At 36.6% G+C, this 26,406-nt stretch overlaps 1 protein-coding gene across 3 annotated transcripts in view; it reads right to left on the reverse strand.

Moving 5' to 3' along the window:
- Positions 1-26,406, reverse strand: part of Runx2 (RUNX family transcription factor 2) — a 123,702-nt gene that overhangs the window by 28,533 nt on the left and 68,763 nt on the right. For all 3 annotated transcript variants that reach the window (XM_027950424.2, XM_027950423.2, XM_027950422.2), the window contains one exon: positions 6,748-6,909. In XM_027950424.2, coding sequence (XP_027806225.2) covers positions 6,748-6,909 — 162 coding nt within the window. The remainder of the gene's footprint in view (positions 1-6,747; positions 6,910-26,406) is intronic.

The following is a 26,406-nucleotide window of genomic DNA, read 5'->3' on the forward strand; positions in this document are numbered from 1 at the left end:
GACCACTGAGACACAATAAATGAACTGATTTTTCTTCAAATACCAAAGAATCTTTAATGACATTGAAAATAAAACTCTGGTTTCCTAAGTTAAATTGCCTCAACCTTCTTCTCAGATACAGTGCACCAGAGAAACCATTGTATCATGAGAAAATTAATACTTTTGGTGAAATGAGGCTCCACTCCCAGGTTTACTTCTATGAAAAGGAGACTATAGCAAATCTTTCAATAAAATTTACAACCATGTGTTCACCATTCCTGCATAAGCATGATTCCTTTCATTACTAAATTTTTTCCCTATGTGTGGGTGGTTGTACATGTGTCAGAACTAAATCCTCACAACAACAACTGACAAGAACCATGTATAAAACCAGAGTCAAATTATGTAGAGAGGTTTCATTCTGAGCTTTCGTGCCTCAGTCTAGCTACAAATAACTGTAATTAGTCATATAATCAAACTTAAGTCAATTTTGTAAGCAGGGTCAACTGCCTCCAACTGATCTAGCAGGAATAGAAACCACTTCTTTGGTCCTCAGCACAAGTAAATCAAAAGTTAGAGTAAACTGAGATCCAAGTTAGATTAAAACACATCTACTCTTGTCAAAAGATAATCTATTTTTAGGGAAAGAAAGCATAATAAATTTTGACTTACAGAATGCAAAAAAACATCCAATCAATCATGGTTGATAAAAATGAATATTAAGCATTCCATTGTTAACACAGGGCTTTGCCTTTGTTTAGGGTCCATTAAATTTAATAACTTCCCCCTCTGTGGCTTTAAACAGAGAACTTCTTCAAAATAAGAGCAGCTCCTATTAAACTTAATTACTTGCCCGTGGCTGCTGTGGCAGAGGTATGTTTACCAAACAGGTGGCTCTTAATAAAGGAATGGGTCTGTAGTAAAAAGTAGATGTTTTATTATGGTTACTTTAACTTTCTGGTTTATTAGTATTAATTGCTGGAGTTTTCCTTTTAACCTTTCTTAAGGCGTTGTTCCCTCCTGTGCATTAGAGCTGCTAGGTTAAATGAATGCTCACATATACTTGGCACATTACTGAAGCTGCTGGTTTCAAAAACTTGACTCAGGGGACTTGGTAAAGACTAGGTTACAAGGAACTTTTTTAAGTGAACAATATCAAACACCACTGGGTTTGAAATTACATAAAACAATCCTCCTGACAGACCTCCAGTAACCAAATGCATTTTTCCACTGGCAATTTCTAGATTTTCTAGTAGTGATAAAATAATTTCTTAGTTAACTTTACTTACTAGACTAATGACTATTCTTTGACCTTTGGAAAGAGAAGTTTGATAACTGAGAGTCAGAAAAAGGAATAATTCTTCAATAGTCCTGTGCAGTTAAGTGAAATTTTTTAAAAATATTTTGAATGAAGAAACTCAAGACTATCTGCTTAAATAGTATTTTTAAAAACTTTCAGAAATATTATAGTTCTTAAATTTGTTCTATGTTTTAAAAATCTCACAATTACGGAGAAAAATCTTCCATATAACATGTAGTGACTTTCCAGAGCAACTAAGGCAGCCAACGTCTATGACCCCTCCCTATGCATTTCCAATGAATATCTCCAAAGTTTCTATGATTCCTCCAGAGAGCATCAGAGAAGTACACAATAACCAAGATCAGAGACAAATATGTATGTAAGTCCCTTCCACCTCCTGTGTGCCAAACAGTGGGACAGTGTTGGGTCAATCAAAGCTATTTCATTCAAATGGGTGAGATGGGGAGGAGTTATGTACAGTAAAAAAAAAATCACGTAGGTTCTTCTTTAGGAAAATTATTAATAAGAGTTCATATCTGACCTTCAAGTCAAGAACCAGACTCTATAAACAGTTGTGCCTCTTTTCATGATAGGATTATTACATAAATACAAATACACTTTGAAGGTCAGCAATTATTTTGTAATAACCTCCAGAAAAGTAATTATAATCTTGTGTCAAGCTTCACAAGTGCTTTGAACATCCAAAATGCCATGGATGATATCATTACAATTATAAAGACATGCAATAGTTAGGGTTGTGTACAATTTGCTGGTCCTTGCTTTGTCACACCATGCACTTTTAACAGACTCACTTAGAAATAACTTTGGTTACCTCTGTATAGTGAAATATTCTTTTAAGACCATATAAAATTGAGATGACATATAAAATCATTTGGGGGATAAAGGATGGTACTTAAATACAGCTTATTACATGATAAGACCATACTTATCATAGTAAGTGAGGGGGAGGAGGACCAACTCCCACAGGGCTGCTTCAGCACTATAATGTCATCAGACTGGCTTCTGATATGTAGTATTTAGTCTTTACAATTTAACTGAGTATAATCCAAACACATTACAGTAAAGTAGACCCTACTTGTCAATTGTGTGGCAATTACATATTGTTCAGTTATAAACCTATAATCTATAACTGTTATATATTTATTTTTTTCTGTGTGATGGGGTTCAGGGCATTGAACCCAGAGGCATTCTATAACTGAGCTACATCCCCAAACCTTTTAATTAAATTTTATTTTCAGACAGGATTTCACCAAGTTGCCAGGGTTGGCTTCAAATTTGTAATCCTCCTACTTCAACCTCTCCAGAAACTGAGATTACAGCTATATGCCACTGAATTCAGCTCTATTATGATTCTTGTTACAATATTTAAGGTATATAAAATTAAGGAAATATTCCTGAGTCTTTATATTGTACTCTGAACTTTAAAATATGTAGTATACATCTTTCTCTGCAGTTAAGTAGGGATTGTAGATAATATACCTTTATCGTTTTATTTTATCTTTATTTCATTTATAATTTCTTTCCAAAAAGGATATGATGAAGGCTACAGGAATTAAATGATATAATATCATCATCATTATTATAATTCACTAAGTTCTAGCACTGTGCCACACTTGAAACAGTATTCTGAAGGAAGAAGAATAATAAAGGAAATTGTAAAATTAGGTCCTCTAAAGATCTTTAAATAGATTAAATCATGGTCTTTCTTTGACATGTTCTTTTAGGATGAAACACAGTTTCTTTCTTCCTAAAAAGATCTTCCTACAGAATCTTTCTTTATTCCTCTAAGCCCTTGGAACAGAACATTATCATGCCTAGTCAAAGTAAGTGTAACTCAACATTTTCTATTTTATGACATAATTAAATAGCTATTTTTTCTTAATGTTTTATTGACCTTTTGGGAATAGCACCTAGTTGCTTTTATCCCTTTAAATATTATTTTAAATCTACATAATAAAAACAGTAAATGTGTGGGTACTTTTTTTAATTCTACCAAAATTTATTTAACTTTTTCCTATTTTAGGTTCTCTTCAATTATTCAATATTTTTTAAATATGTCAGTTGAATTTATTATTGTATTACAATGTCTTTCCTTTTTATTGGTTCTTTTTAGTTATATGTAATATTAGGATTCATTTTGATATAATTATAAAAGTACAGAACATAATTTGCTCTAATTTAGTCCCCAGTACTTCTCCTTTCTTCTATTCCTCTCTCCCTGTTTCCTTCCCTCTAAATGTATTAAGTACTTCCATGCACTATGTACTGTGTTAAGTGCTTTCTGAATGCCATGAGAATATTAGCTCATTTAAATATTTAAATATTCCAAAGGACTTTATTTTCTATGTGTTCTGTGGTGATCCATTTTTTAAATCCCCTTTAAAAGTTTAAAATTTTGTTTACTTGATTCATTTAGGCCAAGACTTGCCAACAAATTATGTATGGATATATAATTTTTAAAATATCAGCTATGATCTATTTGGCACATACTGTATGTCAGGTCTATCCTGAGTCCTTTATACCCTCACAATAATTGAGGAGATAAATATTTATCCCTATTACAAATAATAAAATCAAGTTTCAGACAAGTAAGAAGCTTGCCTGATATTTATAAAAGCTATAATTCAAACTTGGATCTGTACCTCTAATCTTACTATGTAAGTGAAAAACTGTATTCTTTCTCATCCAAAAATCATATAAGGACTGATTTCTGTTCATGAAAAGATGTACTGCTTTGGAAAGCATCTCAAAAAGGGATCACAGGACTGTTTAGGGATGTTGATGGAGGTTTATAGCTTAGCTGCCCATGTTACAGGGAAACAGCAGTTGTCCCAGGAGTTGTCTCAGTCGAGAGAGTTTTATTTACTAAGACATTGAAGCTCACACACACACACACCTCATTATGAAGTCTCACTTGTAGAAGGCTCTATAGTCATGGATCTTAAGGATGGAGTTAGATATTGAGGAGAATAATAATAAAATAGAAACTGTTTAACCTGGCCTCTAGAAACCTATGAGTCAGGCTTGACTCCAAAGAGGTTCTCAGGATGGGTCCCAGTGAAGTAAAGAAGGTGCCCACTCCAGACATGACCCCCAAGTCCATCAGGCAGTGCTCCAGTGTGCAGGCACAACTCCGCAGCCAAGAGCAAGGTCAGGTGAAGCAGGGTTCCTCCAGTTCCCTGACAGTCCATGTCTAATTGTTTCTTCCTGTTTCCCTACATGCTGACAAGAGGGATTTTCTGTTCTCTGTATGTTTATACAGAACCTCCCACCTTGGCCCCATTTTACTTCTTTACCAATAACTCACAGAGATGCTTGTGAGGAGGAAAAAACTAGATTAAACTCACTTTTAAACCAGTTTAAGCAGGAGTTCATTTCTACATTTGGCCAAAGATCAATAAACAGCTGTATAACTAACCAGTTATCCTACCCACTTCTCTGTGGAACAGGAAGAGTTATGGTGTGTTTTATAGAAATTTTTAAGAACTTCTCAATAAACTGACTCAAAATAATCTGACTTGTTCTTCACTACACATGTAAATGATAAGCTGTGTTGACTATCTGTTCAAGCAGCATCCTTTCAATGTTATTGTCAATGGTTTTCCTGGTGAATTCACATACAAATACACTTCAGAAAGCAAATGCTATAGATAAGTGTCTCTATAACTATAACGGTCCCCTGAGGTTTTTTCTTCTAGGTACTGCTACAGAAAAAAAAAGAGCAAAATCTGCTTCAGTTGCAGAGGGTTGGGCAGACGGAAGCCCAAAGAGACCTCTACACACAATAAATTTGCACAAATTTTGGCCCTATGTAGAATAAAACAGATTCTTGGTATGAAATACTGAAGGAAGGACCAGAACTAACTCAACACCTTCAAATTCTGGGACTTCACCCCCACACCAGCTTTTGTTATCCCATTCTGTGCCTACTCCTCCTTTCCTGTTTTTTTAATTAACGTCTGCCTAAAGGAGATAGAGATTCCAGTCAAGGGAGTTGATAACTAAAAGTCTATACTCTGCACAATTCTCCAGTAAATACCGTGTGATTCATAAAAATAGTAATAGCAATCATAAATGAAAAGTGGTTTTCCAAAGACTCTTGCAGTTCTCCCTCCACCCCTGTTTGTTCCCTACTCACCCCCATGGAAGTCCATCTGCTGCAGAAAATGTGAAGGCACTAGGACCAGAGAGACCTTTCCTGCTATTTGCTTGAGAAACAAAGCTTTCCCTCCTCCCAAGGTGAAAGAAATAAAGGAGTCTGAACTAATCAAAACCTGCAAGCCTGCTGGTGGAGCTTCAGCTTGTCAGTGATGCAACTCAGCGGAGAGAGTAACGGCTTCGAGCTTTGCAGAAAATGAGAGAGGGAGAGAAACAGAGACAGAAACACAAAGAGAAAGAAAGAAAGGCATTAACCTGGCCAGGAGTCACTCAGGTGCTTGGGGCCCGAACGCTGAGAAGACAGTCTGGCAACATGGGATGCAGTATGTGTGTGTGCTTCTATGCATGTGTCTTTAGCTATTCTTACAGGGGACAGCATTGTAGTTCATAGGTCAGGGTGAATGGACAGATTGTTTTTCTTATTCAAAGGACTCAAATGATTGGCTGAAGGCCTTTAACTTTTCTTTACTTGTTAGCCTAAAGTCTTACTGACATTTTCTGGCTCCCTATGATGAATGTGCCAGGATAAGAAGGAAGCAGCCATGTTCTTTTAGCACATGTATTTCCACCATGAGGCATAAATTTGTTGGGTACCTTTTAAATAGTGGATTTGTGGGTACTGAGGCTACCACATTAGAGTGACAGCAGTGTGCTGCATGCTTCCTGGAAAGGCTGCCTTGGTCTTGAGTGGGCCACTCATGGGCCACACATTGCCTTCTGGGACTCCTCCAGGCTTCATTGCTCTTCAAATGACTAGTTTCTGATAAGGATCCTAAGTTTCCAGGGTCTTTGTCTCTCTCTCTCTCTCTCTCTCTCTCTCTCTCTCTCTCTCTCTCTCTCTCTCTTTTGAAACTGGCTAGAATGGAATCCTGGCATTTATAAGTCTTTAGGAATAGTGGGCTATACCATCCATCTGTAATTTGGTTTACAGGCAGATGTTAGGAAAAGAAAGGAACACAAGCATAGGAAGGCATAAGACCCTCAGGAGAAGGCCCTAGTTGCGAGATAGTGCCCCCCCCCCCACCTCAACAGGATACTAACTGGGTGACATTAAACACGATCTTAAGAAAAGTGTGCCAGCTCTGGGGATTTTCAGTCTCTGAACTTAAAATGTTCAAATGTTTGATAATCCCATAATTCAAAAGTCCCAGTTGCTTATTGTCATTCCCTTGCTCACATGCCTCTAATAGAGAGTTACTGTGAGCACAACAGATAAGACAGGCTTGGTCCATCCCACTTCCCCAACCCCTGCACCGGGGTGGGTTTTCAGTTAAAAGCTCAGTCTTTACCTGAAATACGCCTGGGCACATCGGTGATGGCAGGAAGCCCAGTACCCCGTGTGGAAGACAGCGGGGTGGTGGAGTGAATGGATGGGGACGTCATCTGGCTCAGGTAAGAGGGGTAAGACTGGTCATAGGACCACGGTGGGGAAGACTGTGCCTGCCTGGGGTCTGGGAAAAAGAAGAAGAAGAAAAAAAAAAAAGCTTTAGTATATCAGACACTGAAGCCTTAGAAACAAGCAATCCAAATTTAGAAAGGGTAAAGCAGAAAAAAAAAAATGAGAACATATAAGAAATAACTCTTCCTTACAGCCTCACTCTTGAATGCCCTGAAGAGCACAAAGCTTTCTAGACTTCAAATTCTACTGAAAGCAATGACATGGATCATACATGAGGACTATCGGTCTCTCTTATATATAAATATTTCCATTTGGATAGTTTAATGTCATTTAGAAAACAATCTGCTCTGTTTATTTTTACAGAGTGGAATTTATTTTACTTATTTTCTGTGTTCTCTTGAATTCCTCCATTGATACATTTTTATTTTTTTTAAAGTTAGAATTTCATTTTTTGAAAAATTAACTTGGTTAAAGAACATATACTGTGTCCTTTACTATTACATATCCAGGTACTATTAGACGTGCTTTTTGGTTTTAAAGTGCATGATTCCATGATTGCAGCACTGTCCAATCTCTTCCCAGGCATGTCAATGGAATAGTACTTTCTAGCATAGAGATCAAGGGATGGGGTAAGAGTTAGAACAGAGGTAGCAACATATAAAAGGAGTAGAAAAGAGGAGAGCAGGTTTAAGAATTCCTGCTAAATTAAACCAGAAAAATAACCTTTAAGAAAAAAAGCAAACTTAATTTCAAAGTCAACTCCATTAAAAACCAAAAAGCTTCATTGCCATCCAGTTTTAATGTTAAGCATATGAGTTTCTAACAGTAAGTGACTCAAAACAGGAGAACAGGGAAATGTTTTTAATCTGATTGAAAAGTGTTTTTAAAATGTCACATATCTGGAATGTGGCCTAGTATTACCTACAGTCACTATAATAATAAAAGTAATGGGCAGAAAATATTAGTTAGGGTTAATTGCTTAGAATAAACAATGTCTTTTGATGCATCTCAATGGAGTTTCTTGGAGGTAAAAACTCAAAGCCAAATAAATTTATTAAAAGACCTTCAGTCTATATAAGAAAAAAAGGTAAATTTTCTATATGTTCCTAACATAAGAAAGCGTGCACTATTTCAAACGGTTTTGTTTACTTGAAGACTAGGCGAACAAAATCATAAGCAAGTTTCACTTATATGTTTTAAAAATCTAATAGACCAGGCTGTTTACAGGACAGCTTGGTATATCAGAAAATGCATGAACTTCAGAATGTTCAGAATTAGGGTCAGAATTAGTTCTGAGATGACTTCTTTCTGTATGACCTAAGTTAATTACTCAGTCTGAGCCTCCATCATCTAAAAAAAGGGAGGAAGGATTACAATAACTCCACATCACAGGGTGTAAGATTCACATGAGAAAATTATCATGATGAAGACTAAAATGGGAGATACTCAGTATGTATAAATTCTCTTTTTAAAAAACAGCTCTTAGGAACATAGTGCTAGTTCCATGTTTAAAACACAGCTGAACTGGAATGAATATATTTGGAATAGACTTAAAATTATCACCTATCACTCTTTGAAAATGAAAAGCTTAATTTTCAAAAACTATTAATGTATTTAAACAGTTAATTTAGGTTTATCTCTAAAAATAAAAAGGAGTATATAATAAAACAAGGATTTTCACTGAGATGATTCCTCTTAAAGTCCCTCGGTGTTTCTATACAGTCAAAGCAACTGAGTTTCAGCTATTTCTTGTTTATTTGTTCAATTCAGAAACAATTTATTTAAAGACTGTCTAAATAGGACATACTTCCTTGAGTGGAAATAATTAACTACATCTGGATATTTATCTCATGCTAACTAACATCAACAAAGAGAAAAATTGTATCCAATTGAATTTTAAGGAATATTTACCTAAGTTTGAAATTTGAATAAAAAGTGCAGTAAATGGTCAACATAAACTTTTCCTTCAGAAATCTAAAAGATACTTGATTATTAAAAGTAATGAACTTCTGGGCTGGAGCCTAGCTCAGTGGCAAAATGCTTGCCTAGCATGCATGAGGCACAGGGTTCAATCCTCAGCACCATATAAAAATTAACAAATATAATAAAAGGCATTCCGTCCATCTATAACTACCAAAAAAAAAAAACTTAAAAAAAGTAATGAACTTCTGAGTTTTAAAACTTTCAACACTGAGGTTACATAGACTGGCAATATTTCAAATGTGAGTGACTTATTACATATCTGATACTGACATACTTCCTTGCCTTACCCTACAAATATAATTCACTATTCATGGAACTGGTAAACAGTCTTCATATGGAAAAAGATTCATTCCTTACAATTCAGGAAAGCAACCTCCTAAAAGCAAGCCTACTTTCAAGCAACATTTCCAACAGACATAAATGACAAGAACCACATAGCTAAATGAAGTGGGCACAGGGAATTTGAGTTCTAATATAACTTCATCAGATAACACCCTAAGCAAGTAGTTTAACCTGTATGTCCATTTCTTTATCGTGAAATGGTGCTAGTAGTGGGATAGGAACCTTTGCCTAAAAATGGAGGAAAAAATACAGGGAAATGTAAAGAATGACTAAAATGACTAAAGTTAGTTTAAACATGTCACAAAGTAATTAGGGTACTTAACTTAGATGTAAGAGACATTCTTATGCAGAAAGGCAGCCCAGTACAGTGGGAAACAGGTGGGATTTTTTTTTTTCAATTGTAGATGGACATGATGTCTTTATTTTATTTATTTATTTTTATGCAGTGCTGAGGATCAAATGCAGTTTCTCACATATGCTAGGCAAGCGCTCTACCACTGAGTCACTATCCCAGTCCCATGGATAGGCTTTTCTAATGAGAGAATCTGAGCTGGAGTCTCAGCTCTGCTACTAAAAATTTGACTTCACCTGGGTTATCCATCTTTATGAATCTACTGTTTCTCATCCAGAAATTAGGCAGTGTAACACAGCAACATGAACACGGCAAAGTGGCTGAGCATACTGACTGGGCAGACAAACCTAGACTAGAATTATAGCTCTCTACTGTGATGATCAAGTCACTTAAACTTCTGGGGCCCCAGTGGCTCATTTGTAAAATGAGAATAATGATATTTATTGTGTTTCTTGAGCACTACATGAACTAGGCCACATCTGATAAAAGTATCTGGCACTCTCAGCACAAATTAAGTAGATAAATAAATATAAATGCTATCTGTAAAATAACTACAGTAATAACTACTGTTGTGATTGTTTGGAAAATTAGATGAGATAATAAATGTAAAAGCATTTTGATAACTGTAAAGTACTATATTAAAACTATTATTGTGCATTTTAGGAGCTCACATGGCCAAGGCTCAGCCATGTCACCTTGGGTTCTTGCTTAATGCTGCTGAGTTTTAATTTCCTCATCTATAAGGTGAGGGTAATAGTACTATCTCAGTTGGATTCTCAGAATGAAAATCAAATAATATATAGTGAATGGCAAGTCATCACCATTATTCCAAAAGGCTAAAAATCTGACTTAAGCTATCTGGGGTGCTGGGTTTATCTAGTGTTTTTCTTAAAGATTTCCAAGATCAGGTTCAGTATAATTAAGTGTAAGGCCTTACACATAATAGATACTTAATAAACAGATATTGAATGAACCTCCACAGTGGCTTGAGTAATGGAATATTAAAACAAGGTTATAATTAGTCATTCCTTAATTTCCTCTTCAGCTATGAAACAGTTGTATCACTGAGGTTTTAGATTTTACATAAACTTCCTGGCTGCCAGAATATATACTTAGAATACTCTATTAAAAAATAGTTTTGCTTTTTTAGTGAAGACCTTTCCTGAAGATATCCCAGATTAGAAAAAATAACTTCTCAATATCCCTAAACAAGTGAAAAGCTCTTTGTTTTTGGACTCTCAGAGGACAGGCTATAGTCTAGCCAATCTCTTTCAAGGCCACTGTCCTAAGATTCTATGATAATGATAAAGAGAGAGAATTCCTAAAGAAAAATAAAATACAAGAAATGCCCCCAAGGGATTCCCTAGCTCTGATACAAGTATGTTTAAAAGGGGCAGAAACCTTAAAAAATTCAAGGCAAGAATCTCCAAATACCCCATGCACTGTCTGATACCCTGAGAATGAGTCGTCATCAATCTCATCTACACGGTTTTTGGACTGCACAACTGGACAAATATAACCTATCTAAGCTTCAAGCACCCTCATCTGCAAAGTGAGAAGAAATAAGAATACCTCTTCCATAAAGTTTTTGTGAAGATTAAGTGAGATAATGTAATAAAGAGCTTAGCACATGAAAAGAACCAAATAAATGTTGACTACAATTAGAACCTCTACCTTCACTGAACCTGTATTTGCAATCAGCCCTTACCCTCTTCTTTTGGCGGAGGAAAATTTTCAGAGAGTCCTGAGGTTAGTACGTTCATAATTTGAAAAATAAAATGGTGTTAGTCATGTAGATATCCCTTATGATCTTGTTTTATTAAATTATTTATTTATTCTAATTTGTTATACATGATGGAGAATGCAATTCATTTCATATTCCCTCATGATATTTTAACCTTAATCACATTCATTCTCAGTCTTGGTAGCTTCACACAAAGAGAAATCCGCATCTTTTTAGTGTATTTTCAAATACTGTACCCTTTGACTTTTTCAATCTTGTAGTAAAAAAAAAAAAAAATTGCTATAAAATATTTTGACTTGCTAAGTGCTCAATCACTAAGAAAAATATAATCCTATCATAAATATATAATTACAGCATATTTGCTTTCTGTGAACAATTATTAATGCTTACAGTAGAGAAAAGTTACCTTAACCTGATCTCATGAATAATTTCTGAACTCAGCTTCCTGAAGAAACCTGAGACTTCTGAGATTCATTCTTAACTTGGATGAGTCAGAGCAGGTGATAGTTGTTTTTTAGCCCTCAACAATCAATCCTAAAGTCACTAAGACTTTAGGGCCTTCGGAAGACATAGGGCCTTGCTATGCAACAACCTACAACTAATTAACCATGAATAAACATGAAACTGTCCTCATCTCACCTCAAGTCCCACAGAGCAAGTATAACCCATGCCCTTCCCCAGCCAGAGGTACTTTGAATATATCTTTGTCTTTCTGAGTTTGCAGAAACTCAGAGGAAGTATCATGCACTACAGCTCACAGCATAAATAAGTACAGCCTTGATTTCTACATATCTGAGGTGTTGACGGTGGCCTTGAGGTTACATCCTGGGTGACGTGTAATTAAGTGAAGGCATTTACTTATTTTCAGAAGATAACTCTATATAACTCTATATTTCACAGAGAACACCAAAAAAATGAAAACTGTTGTTGAAATTTAAATATTCTTACGTGATGATTTTAAAACTATAATTAATTCTTTTTACAATGGAAATTGTCACAAACCACATACATGTTATTTTTATCACTAGGTTACAGAAATTTAAAGTATCAACATGTTTTTATAAAAAGATGACAGCTTAAAAAAATAACCCTCAGAGTGTATTTTTTATGTGCTTGGGAAATCTGAAATACTAAATATCACAAATGCATTTAAATATAACTTCACCTCCATTTCTCTGCAAACTTCTATCCTGCCACCTAAAATAGGGAGTTTTCAAGGGAAGTGGAAATCAAATTGGACTGTAAAAAAATTGAGAGACAAAATTAGGTCTTTCCTATATAATGGGCCTGCTGTATTTACAGGAAGTATGTGATTAATAAAACGCCTAAATGAGAGAGAAGAGAAAGCACCAGAGAACCGAGTTGCTCCTAAAGACCATGAAGATGATGCACATGAGAAAACAGTCCCCAGTGCTGTGAAAGCAAACTAAAACCTGCCACCAGACATATGTGGCCAAGCATTTATTGGACCCCTTATATCTGTAATTGCATAACTCTAGAAGAAACTGTGGTTTCCTTTGTGAGAGTAGACCAAATCCAGCTATTAAGAGTCAGATTAAATTCTCCTCTCCTGTCTTAGGTAGAAGTCACCAAAAGCCAGCAAAGGGCACCAGTCATTTGACATAATGAATTCCTTCAGCATTTGTTTCAATTGAGGCAAAGTCTATCACAAGCATGTGTTTTTTATTTTTTTAAAAGCTCCAGAGTTAGGAATGAACAGTGGAGCACCAGTGTCAGAGTATTCCTTCTAGGGTAGTGTGCCTTCAGCTTAGACTTCCTGGAGAGTGCTGGCATCTGCCATCTACTCTATAAAGCCCCCAAAACCTAACAATACAGACTGGAATGTACCCAGGTATGTTGGAGAACTCTAATTGGGAGAGGGGTGGCTCATATATCTCAAACTACCTTTCATCAGGCAAAAATGAAGACAACCACTGATGTAAACCTGGGACATAAGAAATCAAACTGTCTTCTTTGAGCTGGACCAGCACTTTTGAAATTCAATCACAGGTACAGGGAAGAAGATAGGGTAGGTGCACACTTCCTAAAATGACATATAGAGTAATGGGCTCTAACAGTCTTTAAACTTTCAAATAACTGGAAAACCAAATTTTGTGTCTGCATAACTGAACTTTAAACACTTGAGGTCACAATAAAAAAGGAGGGAGTAGGGCAGATGGTTATGGAGAAAAAGGAACCACAGGAAAATGAACTAACTGCAGGAAGACTTGTAGAATTCCTTTCTGGTAGATTTCAGTCGGGGAAGCAGAGCAGGAAGAGAGCTTATAAAAGTCCAGTAATGGGTCCACATGTAAGCTCAGAGGTTGCTGTTAGCAAGTGTTTACCTCCCTTGGTAAACTCTTTGGTTAAATGTGTAGGTATGCAGAAAGGTCTGCTTTCTTAAGAAGCACTCATGAGGCACACCATGGACCTGGTGCTAAACTTCATGTAGGATGGGAGCAAACAAGTCAACAGGGGCAAACCCTGAGATAGCATACAAAATGTTTCCTCCTGTTTGTGCTGCCAGTAGGCTTCTGGGTAAAATGACTCCTCAACAGCCAGAGGTTTCAGCCAAAGCTCAGTATGTCTGCAGTGAACACCTCCTCTGTTTGAGGAGTAGGGTACAATCAGAGATTCCCCCATATTCCCACCCCTTATCCTCCACTCAAATTGGGCTGTGTAAACCTCAAATATTTCTTGAAAAAAACTCAAGTATTTAAAACAAAGTATATAAAGCATCTTGTAGTTCAGAACTATGCCTCTTGATTACTACCAGGGTCAAATATGGTCAATAATCTTAACATAGGGAAGCAAATTTATCATTTTCTATTACCTTTTCTGTCATATTATTTTTTCTGTCATATTATTATCATTCATCATATAAATATTTTCATATTAATACATACAGAGATTCCTATTTCAAAACAATTTACACTGAATACTAAATGTTAAATTCTATGTCTTCTCTAAGAAACCTTCTAGCTAGACTGGATTTTTTTTTAATGACTCTCTCCAATCACTCCTGGTTTTCTTGACTAAAAGGAAATATGGTTTTAAAACAAACAGCCTCTTCAAGCATAGGAAGAGCACAGACTGGAGATTTGGGTACTACCTATGCAGTTGTGGACCAATAAATTACCTTCTCTGAGTCTCACTATTTTCACCTATAAAATAAGAATAGATGAGTTATTTCTAAAATGTTTTCCAGCTATGAAAATGATATGATTCTAACTATGATTCAGAAAATCAAGCTCCCTAAACTCAGTTCTTTATGGAGACATCAGTTTTAATAGAAACTACTGAAGTCAGCAGATCTGGGGTGGCTGATAGGAGCTGATAATCTTCTTATGGAGCATTTGGCTCATATCAGCAAAGCCCCCTAACTGCCTTCTTGTCTCCACCAAGAGCCTTCTCAAACTGACTAAGGTAGTTACCAGAATCATTCGGCAGGAGACCAAACCAATTGATTCACAGAGTTTTAAGCTGAAATTTGAGAAAAAAAAGCAATAAGCTGCTTGAATAAAACTGGGTGCTATTTAGAGAATAAAAGCATAACAACAAGTTTACAATGAAAACAATGGAAGAAAAAAGATTTAGTAAATGTAGGAGACAAAAGCAGGGAAGAGAATGAGAAATGATTAACAAAAGACAGCAGAAGGAAGATGCATTGTTTGGACAAGGTAATAAGAAATGCCTCTGGAATATCACCAACTTTTGGCTAAATTGGACTCACAACTGACCCACAGAAATGGGGGTGCTTTTCTTATTTAAAAGAAAAAAACCTGAGAGAAGAAGCAGGAGGAACTACTACATGTCACACCTAAGCCTTGGCATATCCTAAACCTCAATGATTAAGCCAGGAGAAGGAGAAGAATAAGATACAAATGGGTAGTACCAGAAGTTGAAATGTAACTGGGATGTGATTTCTGGCCAAGTGGAGTGACCTTTAGTTCAAATCACAACATCAAAGTGGTTGTAGTACCACAAGAATGGGAAGTTATACTCCATGTATGTATGATATATCAAAATGCATTCTACTATCATGTATAACTAAAAAGAATAAATTTTAAAAATCAGCCCTTAAAAAAAAGTGGTTGTAGTAAACTCAGGTTTGAATCAGGTTGGTGTCAACATCCAGGGGGTCAGATACAGCAGCCTGTGAATTACCAAAGGTTCCCAATCATGGATGAGGATATCTATGGCTCTAAAATTGTCTTCCAGTCATTCATTCTTGCATTTAAAAAATATTTATTGAGTGTCCACTTTAATACTGTGCTAGGCAGTAGGGATATTAATAGTGAGTAAAATAGACCTAATTCCTGCTCTCATGGAGTTTACAGTTAGATAGGAGAGACTGACATTGATCAAACAATCATATAACTGTGATAAGTGCTAAAAAGGAGATATCCATGGCACCATAAGAACTCCAACTTCACCTGGGCATCAGAGAAGTCTTCTCTAAGGTGATGACTAAGCCAAGACCTGAACAGCAAGCAGAAGTCCAGAAATGACTAGGGAATATGAAGAGAACTTTAGGCCAACAGAACAGAATGTATCCAGTTCCTGAGAAGGAGGCAGTATGGCAATTTTTTTTTTTTTTTTTTTGAGGACTTGATAGGAAGCCAGTGGGTTTGCAGAGAACTGACAAAAGCTTCAAAATAGTGTGAGATGAAGACGCAGAGCAGCAGAGCAGAGAGGGAGGAGCCAGGTTATGCAGAACCTGCTGGGCTAGGCTACAAGTTTTGGTCTTTATCCTAAGTACAACAGAAGGTCAACTTAAGTTTTTTTTTATTATGAGGTGACATAATCAGATATGCATTTTTAAAAATTTTCCTCTGAGTATCTTAACAGAAACAGGTAGGAAGTTCAGACTCAGACCAGACATCCAGGGATGTATGGGGAAAACACTAGCTGAAATAGGGTGGTGTCCAGAGGCTGCACTCAAGAAATCCAGAAGCAGATTTAGGGCATTTAGTGGCCTCCACACATCATCTGACTATGGGGATGAGGCTCCTGAGAGATTCAGTCTCCAGGCCGAATTAAGATTGGCTCTTGGATGGGCAAGGTGACCTGGGGGTAATAGGCCTTAAGCATTTTGATTGTATCTACCTCATATGTTCTGACTCAAGGTTAAAGAATGGCCACCTATACTTTTTTAACAATCTCCCCAGGTGAGGCTAATATATGCCAAAGTTTGAGAACAATGGGCATAATTTTTATTCATGACAGTTAGAAAGGAAAATTACCCAACACTATTTTGATTTAATCATCCCTATCAAGAAGAATGATCTTCAAATAGAAAGAGCAATACAAACATGCTTAAGAGGAAATTAAGGCCCAAGAGAAGTGAGGAAATAAGGAAGAACAGCTTGCTGTTTAAATGAATTCAAGCCTCTGCTCCAAAATGAATTATGTCCCAAGAATTTATGGCAACTAGTAGGTAAAGGCCTTCTACTTAACAGAGCAGGATCTAAAAAGTTCTTCCTTATAAGTAAAATATGTCTCCCTATAATTCTACTCACTACTAATCTTAGTTTTGATCTCTGGATTTACTATTCCATGTTCATGTGATAGTTGGTAAATGACTTCAAAGTTGACTACACAATATTCAATAGGTTTTATATTCCCTTACTCCGTTTACCTTATTCTTCAATGTCTTTGCTATTGGTAAATGTTTCAACTGTTTTTCTGGAGCCACTGTTGGTGTTAACTTGCTTGCAGTCCACTAAAAACATAAGGCATTTTCAAAAGCCTGTGTACAAAGAACTCTTCACACTTGTTCACCACAGTAACTCAGAAAGCAAAAAGACTTTACTAAAAACTTGTTTTCTAAGATGACTAGGGCAATAGATTAGAAGAAAACTCACCTGCCTATTATGTAACTGAACCTCAGCAAAGAAAATGCCTTATCTCTAATGTGATTTATTGGTAATTAGAAAGCCTACCAGAAAGTGTGTTAATGCAGCACTAAAAAATGACAAAATCATGGAATTTGCAGGGAAATGGATGGCACTAGAGCAGATTATGCTAAGTGAAGCTAGCCAATCCCTAAAAAACAAATGCCAAATGTCTTCTTTGATATAATGAGAGCAACTAAGAACAGAGCAGGGAGGAAGAGCAGGAGGAAAAGATTAACATTAAACAGAGACATGAGGTGGGAGGGAAAGGGAGAGAAAAGGGAAATTGCATGGAAATGGAAGGAGACCCTCATTGTTATACAAAATTACATATAAGAGGTTGTGAGGGGAATGGGAAAATAAACAAGGAGAGAAATGAATTACAGTAGATGGGGTAGAGAGAGAAGATGGGAGGGGAGGGGAAGGGGGATAGTAGAGGATAGGAAAGGTAGCAGAATACAACAGTTACTAATATGGCATTATGTAAAAATGTGGATGTGTAACCGATGTGATTCTGCAATCTGTATTTGGAGTAAAAATGGGAGTTCATAACCCACTTGAATCTAATGTATGAAATATGATATGTCAAGAGCTTTGTAATGTTTTGAACAACCAATAAAAAAAAAATACAGATCATGGTCAGCTTAGAAACAGGTATACAGTAGCATTATAGTCCTAGATCTGTCCAGTTTCTTCACCAAAGTCTTAAAGCATTAGAAGCAACCTTTCTTAGCTTCAAAATAAGACAAAATTGTGAACCAACATAATGGATAAAGAATCAGAAGTATAAAAATAATCCTGTAAGATGGAAAGAGGAAACCAGATACAATGATTCATTTGGTCAACTGCAAGACAGGATAGGAGAAGCCTATCCCTTGGACTGCAAGCCACAGTGTGAAGGAATCACAAAAGGTGAACATAACCTTAGGATATTTTAATGGAATATCAGTAAACCCCTACTGACCTTATCAGACATAGCTTGAGGTGAGTATTTTTTAAGAACAATTGGCATAAGACTGAAGCCCTGGTGAAGTCAGAACAGGGTGTGGGAACATCCTCTGTCATGTGAGGATGAAGGAATAGTCAAGAGTTCCCACTTCCCTCCACCTTTTTAAATCATACTCCTACTTCCCACTGGAAGTGAACTCATATTTCCTCCTAACCCAACTGTAGTTCAACGTCCAAGTTCACAACATAGGTTAATTCCTCTTGAGAAGCCTTCTTTACCACACTCTATCTCCTGCTAACTGGCTCAGCATCATCCTGTTTCCCTAACTTATACTATGTCCTCCTTGGAGTCCTAGGAGAAGATATCATCACACTGAGGACCTACCACACCACAGCCTGCTCCTGTTCACAAACTGCCACCACTGCAGGAGATGATCACACATCCCACTGCTTGTTCCTTCCAATTACCTAAAAACTTACCATTTCTCTTCATTCTTTCCCCTACACCTTCACTGTCTTCCCCACCTAAAACTATATCTTGTCAGATTCCACCTTCCAGAGACACACATTTTCAATTTTAGTTCTGTAGGTTTCAGAAATCTAGAGCCTCAGTTTTCTTATCCAGTAAATAGGGTTCACAATACTGACTCTCCGGTTAAATCTCTCTTCTCAGTACTATTAAAAACAAATTGTTTTTAAACCACTGAAAAGCAAGTCCTTATCACAATAAACAAAGCCCTAAAAATAATCTGAGAGTCAGAACTGGGAGTAGTGTCACACAATTTTATTCCCAGAATGCTTTTCCATATATTAAAATGAATAAATGAAATAAAAATACTTTTTTAGTCTAAAAAAGTCTAAATATATTATTGTTTCTATTAATCCTCGTTAGGCAATGTATCTCTACAGTGTGAAGCCCTGGATACCTAACCATGATTAAACATTGAGATATACCACCATAGCATCCCTCATACCAAAGTGCAGGCCTGACTTGCCCCTCTCCTGGGCTAACCCTATAGTTGATTCCTTCAAAGGTACTCCTGATCCTCTTTTCCACAGTCCATCGCAAAAGGTAAAAAGGAATGAAAAGGGATCCTAGGCAAATAGTAAAGGGGAAAGGTAAGCATACATGTATGTAAACACATATACACACACAGATGTGTACTAAACTAAAACCAAACATAAAACTATAAAGAGAAAGATGATGCTTTGGAAAAAAATGGGAGAATGAGACCAAGATTTCCTCTGGGCAGAAACCTAAAGACGGACTACAAATGAAATAGTCTTCAGGAAGAGAAAAATAATATGAAGCATTATACAGGAAATGCATGGACTCTTCTTATCACAACTATATATTAACTATGTGTTTTCAATTCCAAATAGAAGAAAATTACATTTGTGGAACAAGAAATTAATTTTCTCTGAGCATCACCCCTGTCTACTTTTCTAAAATCATGATAAAGCCAGAGTATCTTTAGATAATAAGGGAATTCCAACTGACAGAAATATAAGCAAGAGTACTTTTAAGAAGCTAATCTGTGGATACTGCTAGCAGGCTAGGCAATAAAACAATTCATTGACCACCAACCCTTCACAGGGTCCTATGGAACATTGTTCTATAAAGCCAGCATAGGCTGCACCTAAATTCTACTCTTCTTCAGAAGATGAATGCCAAAGCTAAATAGATGAGAAAAAAAAAGTGTTTACACACAGGATTTGTGCTTTTTTTTCCAAATAAGGATTATGATCAGCAACTTCCTCTAAAGAGATTTCCTACATATGCCTGGCAGCAGAGTATTTACCCAGCTAGCCTACCCAAAGAATCTCAAAGGAAGAAGACAGGACAGGATTTCCAGTAACTTCTGAAATTCAAACACAGTACCATCAAAGTAAAGAAAATTACTTCCAACAGTGTGTCTTTGAGTATGGTGGCTCCAGCTACTTAAGACACAAGTTAGCTACAAGTGAGTAAGACTCAGTGGCTGTGGGCCTGAGCTTCATGCCCCTACACTTCAGGTAGCCCACAGTCTTTCGTCCTGCTCACCAACAGTTCCTGAGGCTCTAGTGGGTTCCCTCTCCCTCACACTTATAGCCACTGCCACCCATGCCCACTTCACCTCCCAACTTGTTTCACATTACAGAATCATGCGGTCACCCAGCACTTGAAGAGAATGGTAATTTGAAACACACACTACTTAGTTGTGCTTTCCTATTTATGAGAGAGTTACACTGGTAAATCCTTCAGGATAAGCACAGTGAACTCAGGCCTACGACTGCCAAACATGGCCTAACTGGCTTGAGAGCCACTTCACTATTAAAGGAGTTATGGGTAAAGAATCATACTGAAGCTGGAAGGAAATCATTTCACTTCAGTCAAGGAAAACTGAAGATAAGATTTTTATTCTCAGGATATCTTTTTTTTAAAGCTATTTCTAGAAATATTACCTTGAATAAATGCCTTATATAAGTATAATTTAATCATATACTATTTTTGTTGCATTTTAAAGTATAATAATTCAGATACCTCTATCACATTCCTTTTAGGAAAATATCACCTCTGAGGATCCTAAATAATGCCCAATGGAGAGAAGAAAAATAATATATTTCCTTAGGACACATGTCACTTAAATTGTCAACAACATGCCCAATGTGATGGGGATAAAGGCGACTGCCTGCTAAGAATCTGGAGTTCACAGTCAACTATAAGAGTTGAGGTGGACTTCAGCATGTTCTTTTTTTTTTTTTTCAGAATTGTTTTAAGGATTTAATAAGAACTCATGTAAAACTAGTTTGTAAGTGGTAAAGAACTGTTTAAATTAAAGTTGTTAGATATAGAAATGGAAGAAAAACTGAGTCATGTCAAAAGCACATCAGCCTCCCAAGGTTGCACAGTGGTTAAGAGCAAGTCTCAGGCTTTAATTTCTATAGTCACCATTTACTAAATGTAAGTGGGATCTTAGGTGAGCTATTTTACTTCTCTGGCCCTCAGTTTCCATAATAATGCTACCTATCTCACAGAGCTATTGTGAGGATGTATGAGTTAAACTCATTAGAACAATGCCCATCATGTGATAAGCATTTAATAAATGATTGCTAATGGTAATTCAACCAAATAGGTACTATAAAATATTAGGGCTAGAACAACTGTGGGTTCCTGAAGAAGTCAATGAGATAGTTATTCGTTAGCAAAAAAAAAGTCTTCAAGCAGCAGGCACTATTTAATACAACAGGGACATAAAGATAAAAACATGGCCAAGACTTTAAAAAGTTCAAAGTCTGCTGGAAGAGACAGACATGCAATCAAGTAATTGTCACTATGTGGAACATGATATAATAGAGGGTTGCATAAGGTGCTATGGGAGTCTGACTCAGCTTGAGTAGGTCAGAAGAGGTGGCAGCATTTCATCTCAGTTTTCAAGAAAGAATAGAAATGTGTTTGGAAAAACAATACAAGGAAGAGTGTCCAGAATGAGAAAAAGGCATGAATACAATGACACATTAACTGAAGGTCCAAAAGAAACAGCAGGTGAAACTTCAAATGAATTGCACGTACATTACCAAAGGAGAAAGTTACTAGAAATAACATGATAGAATAACTAGCAGCAAATGCGGAAGTGTCAAGAATCTACTCCTGGCTGAAAGGCCACTCAAAATAGGGGTCTGAGCCAAGGGGAAAAAAAAAACTGTCCTATATACTTCCTTCCGATATTCACATACAGGCAAAATCAATTTTCAATGAATGCTCAAAAAAAAAAAAAAAAAACAACTAAGAATCAAGAGACACTTCTTTTTTTTAGTTGTAGTTGGACACAGTATCTTTATTTATTTATTTTTATGTGGTGCTGAGGATCAAACCCAGGGCCTCGCACATGCTAGGCAAGCGCTCTACTGCTGAGAAACAACCCCAGCCCCTCAAGAGACACTTATAAAGAAGAAAGAAAAAGAAAATCACAAAAGGGAATAATGCAAACTAGGAAGTATCCAGCAAGTATCATGGGAGGAAAAACACCTTGAATGGTTCTCAGGGAAGTTTTATGAGCTACTGCAGAGGTGAGAATGTCTCCTTCTTAGCATACTCTTTTTTCTCCACCTGACTGTTTCTCTGAACTTCCCAGCCCAATCCCAACTCATTCTCCTTGAGTCTTACCCATGTAAATAAATGGCACTGCCATCCTCCAGTTGCCGAGGTAAAAAAACCATCAAGTTTTATTTTCCCCTTGCCACCAGCAAGATGGAATGAACTACCTTAACAGTTCCCTGAACATAACCCTGCTTCTATCTTTGCCCCTTATGATCCAATCTTCTTCACACAGCATCCAAACAGACTTTCTTTAAACATGTAAATAATTAGATAATATCCTTCTCTTGTTTCATATTCTTCAATAGCACATCACTGCAAATAAAAGCTCTTTACCATGGCCATCAAGATTCTCCATAAGCTAGCCCCTGCCTAACTTTCTGTATTTTTTCTCTCTGCATGAGTTTCCACCTTACAGATCTTCAAAGGTCTTCAAAACCCTTTCTCGACTTTCCAACCAAAATTAGCTCCTTCCCGCTCTAAGTTGTTCTCTATCAATTATCTCATTTCATTTTCTCACAGCACTTATTATTAGAAATAATCTTGTATATACATTTATTTACCCATTTATCTGTCACTAAAAATAAGTTCCTTATGAACAAAACTATTTCTATCTTATTCACTTATATTGATGCCTAAAAAAATAGTAAGCACTCAGTAAATATTTTCTGAATCAATGGTTAAAAGAAATAGCAGCACATGTTCCACTCCAAAGATGAGATTAATGTTCCAACCTGTCAGACCCAAGTGCCTAAATTAGCAGAACTATTTTTCGGTATATCTGGTCGATCCAGAGTGTACTGAGTTTAAAACAGTAATTATCTGAGAGATACCTCCTAACATAGCATCCTGACCCTACTGCCATCACCACCAGCATTCTGCATCAGATATAGACATTTGTTACAGACTAAGTGTTTCCTGATGCCCAGAGACAGGCAGCAGCTGTATGAATGATAAAAAGAGGTACAGAGGAAGCCACTTCCTCAGGAAGCCCTGGGGAGACCCTGGGTTCTCAAGTGCAACATCAGCCATCAAAGACTTCAAAAATGAGTGACACCACTGAACTGGCCATGCAGAGAAGGCAGTGCCTTGCCTTGGCTTGAACCTTTGGCCCTAAGAATTTCAGGAGGCATTAAAGAAAATTAATTATGAGACACTAAATACTTATAAGTTCCTCGAATTTCATTTTGTTCTTCTGAGACTCTGAAGAAGTCTTCTTTTATGTTGGCAAGTCAAAGTAGCAGTGATTACTATACAACCACGACTATTATCTTGAGTTTTGAGATAAGAACTGGAGATAACAAAAGTGACAAACCAATAAGAAGTAACGGTCCTATTTCAAACATCTTTGTCCAAAGGATGGCATAAACTAAAATTCAAATGTGGCATCATGGCATACAGCAAAGAAGCTACAAAATCCAGTATAGGCAAGTTTCAGGAATGTAAATTTAATCATGCAATTATGGAGATCCAAAATTAGAGTAAAACCAAATGGTTTAACTACATGCTGTTACATTGGAATGTTATTTCTGCTATTGTTCATCACCAGGGAACAATGGTACTCTGGGATAAGAAAACAGAAAAAAAACAGTTAATGCTAATAAGAAAGGCATGATATCCCAGCCCTTCTTGCACTGATTTCTTCTCATATAAATTTTCATTAATTCAATATTTAATGAAAAATTCTGCTAGGCACAAAAGAAAATAAATCCCTACAAAAACCCCTCAGAGAATTTACAATCTAGAGGATAGAAAAGGAAAATATGCAGAAGCTGTTAAAAAAAGCGGGGGAGGGGGATTCTCAATCAACTTTTAGAGACGGATAGGCAACATTTGGACAAAGATTCCAGGACTCTTTCCTGAAGACAGATTAGTCACCTTGAAGGATGAATGAAATATTGTTAGCAGACATACTGTAGACAGAACAGCCTCAGTAAAAGGGTGCAAGGAGAAAAAGGTGTGCTCGAAGGAAAACAGTACTTTAGGCTGGGGCCCAGGACATGTGGTGCAATGGTGGGAAGGACCCAGACTGACTCAGGGACATCACTTTTCTCCCCTGCTACCCACCCACATTAACTAAGACCCTATTCTCTATATATCTGGTAGGTTCTAGGTCGTACTTATTAAATACATATGAGGATAAATCCAGATATTAAAAAATTAAGTCTATTCAATTAACTTTGGTGATAATGATGCTCTGGGGTATTCCTGGATTTTCCTGATTATGTGGGTTCCAGAAGAACTTTTTCCATCCTTGGTTAAGGACAGGTACTTATATTATCTCTCTAATGTATGGGAACATTTAAAGAAAGTTCACATGACCAAGAACAAGTAGATGGCAAGTTTGTATTTGTACATCTGCAAATTTGGAAAGTTGTTGGATCTACTACCTTGCAAATAAGAATAACAAGGAAGAGGAAGACAAGAACAATGACTGATCTATATATCAATTCTAAGTACTATAATTTCAAAATGAAGAGCTAATACTCTCCCTGCCACCACCCATGCCAGGGATTGAATCTAGAGGCGCTTAACCATTGAGCCACATTGCCAGGCCTTTTCATGTTTTATTTTCAGACAGAGTCTCACTTAGTTGCTTAGGGCCTCCCTAAGTTGCTGAGGACCTCACTAAGTTGCTGAGGCTGGCTTTAAACTCATTATCCTCTGGCCTCAGCCTCCCAAGTCACTGAGATTATAGAAGTGCATCACCACACCCAGCTAAAGAGCTAATATTCTTACAGAACTTCCAAAAAGCTATCAGTACCTATAAATAAACTTGTTTTATATTTCCATTTTATTTGTTTACTTATACTCACAATACTGGGGATTGAACCCAGAGGCCCTCTGCTACTGAATCTCACCTTTTTTTAATTTCATTTTGAAATAGAGTCTCACTCGGTTGCTAAAACTGACCTCAAACTTGTGATTCTCCTGCTTCAGCCTCCTGAGTCACCAGGATTATAGGTGTGTACCACCATGTCCAACTATAATTTTATTTTTAGAAATATACTCACTGCTCAGCTCTTAACTTACTGTGCAACTGAAGACAATAAACTCAACCTTCCTGAGTCTCTCAACAGGGAGGAGGGTGAAGAGAAACTGACAGCCGGAGATGAGCCAGGCCTGAGGAGGTGGCCACACCCATGAACTAAGAGATGCTCTTCTGGCGTCAAAGTGTCCCGACCTTCTCAGAGCCTCACTATGCACCTACATCTGGTGTACAGGGATGCTGCTATACACAACTTTTCCATCCTTTAGCTGGATGCTATCTAAAGCATCTGAAACTTCTAAAATGTCCTCTAGATCTATTTTATGATCTTGTTTTTAGATGTAAGCATAAAGCCTTAAAAGAAGCATCTTAAGTGAATCTAGTACTAGGCAGATTTCAAAAGCTGTTTTAAAAGCATCATCCATTAACATAACAATTAGCAAACTTAAGAGACTAGAACATAGAAATTAAACATTTAAAGAACTCAGTGTTTGTCAAATCACAGAACATGTATGTATGTCGATGTGTGTACATACCCATCCACCCTCCCCACTTACATACATACACACACACACATACACACAAACACACATAATTAGTCATCCTAAGTCCATTACAAATCATATATAAATATACATACACATACATACACACACACTCATGCACAGATTCACAGAAACTAAGGATTACTATAAGGACAAAGGACACATATTATGAGACATAATCAAAAAGCTAAAGTCCCTACTATAAATGCAGTGGGTACCTAAAGCTACATGCTTCAAATTCACAAGTTAGTGTGAATTTCATCCTTATATTGTTATCAAGGACACATGTCTAATGTCATGTTAACCTTCTGAGTCCTACATATCAGTGTTTAAAGTTTCACAAAACATGGCCATATTTCTCAGAGCTCTCATATTCTTTCTTGACATAAAATTCCTGGTTCTCTTCTTTTATCAATTATGTGTGTGTATGTATGTATATATATGTATACACACATATATATAATATTGATATATACACACACACTCAAGCAAACCTATACATTCAAACTAATAAACATATATTCACACAATGTAAAACCTACTCTAAATAAATATCAAAGAGTACCTTTACATAGTATGGACAGAGATCAGGAGAGGTAAGTCATTTAATTTACAAACAATTATGTTTTAAGACCACTAAGGACACTTAAGTCTTACCACTACAGACAAAA

The sequence above is a fragment of the Marmota flaviventris genome, chromosome 6 (assembly GCF_047511675.1).
Source record: "Marmota flaviventris isolate mMarFla1 chromosome 6, mMarFla1.hap1, whole genome shotgun sequence".
NCBI classification, from domain to species: Eukaryota; Metazoa; Chordata; class Mammalia; order Rodentia; family Sciuridae; genus Marmota; species Marmota flaviventris.